Below are 6,543 nucleotides of genomic sequence, written 5' to 3'. Positions count from 1 at the left end.
CGAGAAGCAGAGGGACATGAAGAGAGTTTGCGATACCACAAGTCTGCTCAGCGGGCGAAAGACGGTCCAGAGCAAACCTGTTAAGGACAAGAACGGGGTGGTCTTGACGAAGACAGATGACCAGTTAAACCGATAGAAAGAACACCTTCAGGAAGTCCTGAACAGGCCGGCCCCAGAGAACCCTCCCGACCTAACAGAAGGTCCACTGCTAACCACTCAAACAGGACAAATCACCATGGCAGAGGTCAAGAGATCCTTGAAATCCCTGAAGGATGGGAAGGCTTCTGGGTGTGACAACATCCGCCTAGAAGCTTGGAAGGAAGGAGGCATGATTTCGGCCAAGGTCCTCCACTCACTTTTCAATAAGATCTGGAATAAGGAGGACATCCTCGGGACTGGAAGGTGGGCCTACTGGTTATACTTCCCAAGAAAGGAGATTTGTACCTGTGTGAGAACGTGAGAGGTATTATGCGCCTGACTGTTGCCAGCAAGGTTCTTTGTAAGATCATTTGGAGAGGATAAGGGATGCTCTTGAGGGCAGACTCCGGGATGAACAAGCGGGATTTTGTAAGGAGAGATCCTGCTGCCACCAGATCACTACATTAAGGATCATAGTAGAGCAGACCATGGAGTGGAACACTGCGCTATATATGGTTTTCGTGGACTTTGAGAAGGCCTTTGATTCCCTAGCTCGAGAAGTGCTCTGGAAGATCTTGCGGCATTATGGGGTCCCTGAGAAAATTGTGAGGATCATCCGGGTCTTTTACGATGGCTTCCAAGCAAGAGTTTTACATGAAGGTGAAATGACAGGGTCCTTCAGCATGAACACTGGGGTTCGCTTAGCCCCCTTCTCTTCCTTGTGGCACTAGACTGGGTATCTCAACAAGCTTTTGAAGACAACAAGACCGGGATCCAATTTACCCTGCTGAAGAAGTTGGAAGATTCAGAATTTGCTGATGATATGGTTTTGCTGAGTCAGAAGATCACCCACATGAGACAGAAGTTCGCGGCGCTCCTAGAACAGGCTGCCAGGGTCAGTCTCAAGATTAACGCGTCCAAAACCAAGGAGATGAGGATTCAGTCCCCAGCAAATACTGGTAACATCAATTGTGTTGGAGAGGTCCTGGCCCAAGTATCGGCCTTCACATACCTCGGCAGCCTTATCACCACCTCTGAGGACTGAGGAAAGATGTTGAGGCCAGGTGCAGGAAGGCACAGGTTGCATTCTCCATTTTAAGACCCATATGGAGATCAAAGTTCATCTCCCTGTGAACGAAGATAAGAAGTTTTAATTCCAACGTGAAGTTGGTCCTCCTGTACGGATCTGAGACTTGGCGATTAACAAAGAAGATTATCACCCAGCTTCAGGCCTTCACCAATCGCAGACTCCCGTACATCTTAAGCTTGGCAGCGTGGTGGCCCAGAACGATCTCGAATGAGAAACTATGGCAGCGTGCAAAGCAAGAGAGGATTGAAGTCACCATCCGGAGAAGAAAATGGCGATGGATCGGCCACACTTTGAGGAAGCCTGCCACTAACATCACCCACCTGTCCCTTGAGTGGAACCCTGAAGGGGTCAGGCGGAGAGGCAGACCGAAGACAATCCGGACAATCCAGCAAGAATATGAGGAGTTGGGGATGTCATGGGATGAAGTGAAACGGACAGCAAAAAATCGGCTCCGATGGAAGGCTGAGGTGGAAGCCTTATGCTCCGGTCAGAGCGAAGAGGATTAAGTCAAACATAACACATCATTGCTTTCAGATTCCATTGCCCCTTGATGTGGGAAATTTAGGTTGCCTTCGCTTGTTTCACGTAGGAACCACAAAATGAACATACTTTATACATATCACTCATTCCTGCTACGAACTTATAGACTATCCCTAACAGCAAAACACATTTGAGTGTGGCGTAACAGTCGTATAAGCTGCCTTTAAGAATACAAGAACAAGGTGGGAGACTATGTTTCCTTTCGCTTTACACGAAGCGTAATGTTTTGCGTTTACAAGTTATCGGCTAATTACGAGAGATTTAATGCATTGACATACAAAGGTTTGAACCACTTTTTGTATCATAATAAATAACAACACCAGAAACCACTGCACAGAAGCTTTTCTTGGTGACACTTTAGAATTTACTAGACGGACTAAAAAAGTGGGTTTCCCTTAAATTTTCATGCTCAAGGATTTCCTCCACGCACTCAAAAGCTCAGAAAACCACTCAGTTTGACATGTGTGAAGATCGGCACATATTTTTAAAAATTTGAGCCCCCCACCCTCCTTCCCAATTAGTTTGAGCGACCTTGAACATCATGGTAAACAGCATTACAGGACGTCAGCACTGCTCAGAAGCTTTCTTTACTTGTATCAGGTCATACTCAAGGATATTTTCCAGACATGTTCAAAAGTTAGAACCACTTAGTGTAAGACAGTTGAAGATCCTTACCTATGTGTAGCTCCCCACTGCAGTATTTCTTTTAAAGACCGGAGACTTTGAGCCACTTGGTATACTTAAATATAACAACACTACAGGAAAGCAATGGCTTCTTAGCTATCCTCCCTTAAATGATCATGCTTTACGATATTCTCCAAATGCTAAAATATTTGAACCACATTATTGATCATGAATTAAATAGTGTCACCAGAAAGCACTGTTCCTTAGCACGAAAAATTGGATTTGCTCTTTTTTTGATCCGTATCAAAGATGAGGTCAAATATAATAACATTTTTGACAACACATTTGATGCGCATCAAATATGTGACGCCTTTGCATGTACCTTTGACTCGAATCAAAAGTGAGTGCAAATGTATTAACAACTTTGACCCTACCTTTGACGCGCGTCAAATTTAAATCAAACAAATTTGACTCCGCCTATGACGCGCATCAAAGGTTGATCAAATATATGATATCTTTGATTCGAAACAAATTTGACTCCACCGTGAATCAAATGCGGCCTTTGTCACCTGTGATTCGAATCAAAGGTAATCAAAGGTGGCCTTTGTCAGTCTTTGACCACACATTTGATGTGCGCAAAGGCGTTTTTCGTGATCCCCATCAGAATTACCTCCTCAGAGTTTAAAGCCTGATCACCCTGCACAACACAATTGTAATTAACGGGATTTTTTTTTTTGGGGGGGGGGGGGGGGGAAGGGCGCTGGGCTCTGGATAAAAATACGAAGGGGTGGGATAGTGGGTGAGATAATAATGTATCAGAATTTTAACAACTTTGGCTCTCTGGTCTCATTGCCTATCACAAAAAAGGCGGCAGGCAGCTGCTTCACATAGAACAGCTACTGTTACAAAATGGAAAGTACCACATGAAAGTACTGTAAGGTAAGTGGCCCACTGGATAGAACATCCACTTGTGAACATTTCATTACCTAAAATTAAACTTAAACTATATTATGTGATTTATGATAACATATGTGAGGGAAATAAGTGAAACATGCCATCCCATTCTCTCTGATTACTTCGGGAAGTTATTGCATGGGATATTTCAATTGAGAGGTTTCACGAGATTAATCTGTCAGTAATCAACCAAACGTATTTTCTCAGGTTGACAAGGAAGCTCGAATAGTTTGTCGCCATGACAACTACAGCAAAATCTACCAAGGAGACGACAAACTATGCTCGGTTACGTCGTCTGTTGGTAGCCTTGCGCTGAGAGATAAATTCGATGGCATCCAATCACCAGCAAATCTGCTAGCCGTCTTGGCCGCAAATAAACCTATGTTGCAGTCACTGAGATCACGGAAGATAATCAACCCAACCCAGTGACGCAAGCTCTTTCCTGTTATCCTTTCTTCAGTTTCATCAGTTTCTTTTGACATCACTTTGCTGATGGTCTTGTTTCGAAATATATGTGGTCTAATTGCTCCTGCATCGGGCTGGGACGCCCTTCCTCCCCCAACAGATATAAATCTTGAAGCAGACATCGCTCGCGTAATAAAACCTATAAAACAGCTGTTGACAATCTTGAAACAGAATGTATGGATCCTTCCATGGAGGAACATTACAAAGAGCTTCTCCGTCAATGGAAGAATGACGAAGACGAGTTGAAGGAAATTGGCGCCGACATCAAAATCCTCACAAAAAAGATTGATGACTTGGTAGAATCCACTGTGTCTTCAAAGAAAGAAACATGTGCCGAAGGTGAGTTGTGTTTTTTCAATGTGAACCCAAATTGGTATCCTAGTTTACACCAATCCTAGTTCAACGTACAGTGTCAAAGGTCTGAGGGATGATGCTCAGCTTTAAGTGGGGATACTTCTGCCCTCCTCCCATTTTCCAGCATGGCTGGGCACAAAGGTTTCGTTCCTTCCCAGTGAGATCATTACATTGCCGGAACCGTACAGCAGAATGTAAATTCTACTTTTCCTGCAGCCAATCTTAACGTAACGCAATTTCTCATGGAGACAATTATTGTAATTTTATCCTCAAACGTCTCGCGATGGTGTTGCTTTGCAAGTCACAGGAAAATTGCCTCGTTTAACCATTGACTTAATTTGTCCAATGTAAGTACCTACTTGATGTAATTGATCAATTGAACAATTTTGACGGAGTTGGAACGTATCATGTTTAGCTTCTCACCTTTTTAAAAGGGTAAAAATAAGCAGGAAGGAGCAAGGGGGGGGGGGGGGGAAGGGGTCGAGTTGCAATTAGTTCCCTCCCTTGCCGTACGTTTTCAACAGTTAAAATGGGGTGTTAGGTTTTAAATCGAAAAGACACATTCATTCCCGAACTCCAAGGCATTGTTAACCTTGCCAGATACTCTTCAAAGTTCAGTATCATGAAAAGTAAAGTAGAACATTTAAAAACGGAAAAGGGGCAAAATCTTAGTTTTTATCTTACCCCGTCAGAACCCTCTTTGGTATTAATGATGACTTCTACTTACCCTTTTTATTCTCGATCGCTTAAGGTAAAATCTTCAACCCTGAGATGTCGTTCTATACCCCTTTGGTGTGCCAGGAGAAATATCACGAGAGTGAACTCCTAAACTCGTTCCGTGAACAGTGTAAAGTATGCATCTGTGACACGTGTGGGCGGACACGTCACAGTCATCACACCAAAGTAGATATCGAGCAAGCCGCCCAGGAATGCAAAGTTAATATAGAGGAAATTGCAGAAGAAATGAAGAAAGAAGTTGCTGATTTCCAGTTGCAAGTGGAAAGGTCTAAAGAAAGGACGAGGAAAAGCAGAGAGGAAATTGCCGAAGCTCGAAACAAAGCATTAACGTCTCTTAAGGAACTAATGCGAGTTTTGAAGGAGCATGAAACAACATCGATGACCAATTTAGATCTCCTGGAAGAAAAAGAGTTAAGAGGCCAAGCGACGCAACTGGACCACTTCAGACTTCCATCGACCAGCTACAAAAATCTGTGGAGTATTGTGAGGCCATTTTACGAAGAAACAAAAACATTGAAATTCTACCGAGTGCATCAGGCTCTCGTCGAACGGTGTAGAGGACTTTTAAACGCGGAAAAACTGAACATTAATAGAGTATTACATACAGCATCGCACGCCAGGTATAAAATCAATGACAAGCTTGTTGAAACTCTGGTTCATGATCTTCCAGGTCGACTTGTTGTTAGTAACACGGATCATTTGCAGTCAGTAGCAGAAGGAAGAGGCTTGCAAGAAGCAGACGCCGGAAAGGAAGCTGACTTCATAATCACAACAAAAGACTCCAATGAAAAGCAGTGTTACGATGAAGATGATCGTCTTATTGTGAAAATAGAGACGTCATCAGGAGTGGAGCTAGACCACAAAATCACACACCGTAAAGATGGTGAATACAGTGTCACCTATACCCCAGATTGTGTTGGACAGCATGACGTGGAGATTGAAGTTAACGGTCAGCCGCTCCCAGGGAATCCATGGCCTGTTCATGTATCACATTCGTATCGATACTTGTTCTCGTTTGGTTCACAGGGAAAATCACGCGGACAGTTTGATTATCCCTTGAACATTGCAATTGATGACAGGACAGGGAACATTGCAGTCGCTGATTATAATAACAACACGGTACAGCTGTTTAGTTCAGAAGGTAAACATTTAAACACTGTGAGTGGTAAAGTAATAATTCAACCCTCTTCAGTGGCATTCACCGGGTCAGGTGACCTAATAGTCTCAGAAATAGTCATTCTTCCAATAAGATTTTTTGTTTTAATGAACGTGGCGAATTAGTAAAGAGCATCACCAACAAACACCTGAAGAAACCAGACAACTTAACAATTGCACGTGTTGGACGCATGGAGGTGTGTGACGTTGGTGACAATGCAGTCAAGGTCCTGTCCCCTGACGGTGCACGGCTATTAAACACCATCAGTGATCAAGGCCATACGAGCCCGTGGTCCGCGGTTTGCCATCAAGACATATTTGTTGTCTGCTATTACCAGGCGAACAATGTGAAGGTATTCAGCAAGGATGGAGTGTTCCTGCATAGCATTGGTACACATGGGTCTGCTGAAGAACAGCTGGTTGGTCCTCTCGGCCTCTCAATTAACAGTTTTACAAACCTGGTGGTGTGCGACTCTAGTAACAGC

The 6,543-nt window shown here is 43.7% G+C and overlaps 1 protein-coding gene across 1 annotated transcript; it reads left to right on the top strand.

Moving 5' to 3' along the window:
- Positions 1-3,987: 3,987 nt before the first annotated feature.
- Positions 3,988-6,184, top strand: LOC146459346 (E3 ubiquitin-protein ligase TRIM71-like). The gene is made up of 2 exons (XM_085089685.1): positions 3,988-4,150; positions 4,917-6,184. The coding sequence occupies exons 1-2, from the start codon at positions 3,988-3,990 to the stop codon at positions 6,182-6,184; spliced, it is 1,431 nt and encodes a 476-aa protein (XP_084945811.1).
- The last annotated feature ends 359 nt before the right edge of the window (positions 6,185-6,543 follow it).

The sequence above is a fragment of the Pavona decussata genome, unplaced genomic scaffold (genome assembly GCF_977016875.1).
Source record: "Pavona decussata unplaced genomic scaffold, jaPavDecu1.1 SCAFFOLD_220, whole genome shotgun sequence".
Taxonomy (NCBI): domain Eukaryota; kingdom Metazoa; phylum Cnidaria; class Anthozoa; order Scleractinia; family Agariciidae; genus Pavona; species Pavona decussata.
This window is presented reverse-complemented; position numbering and strand designations above follow the sequence as displayed.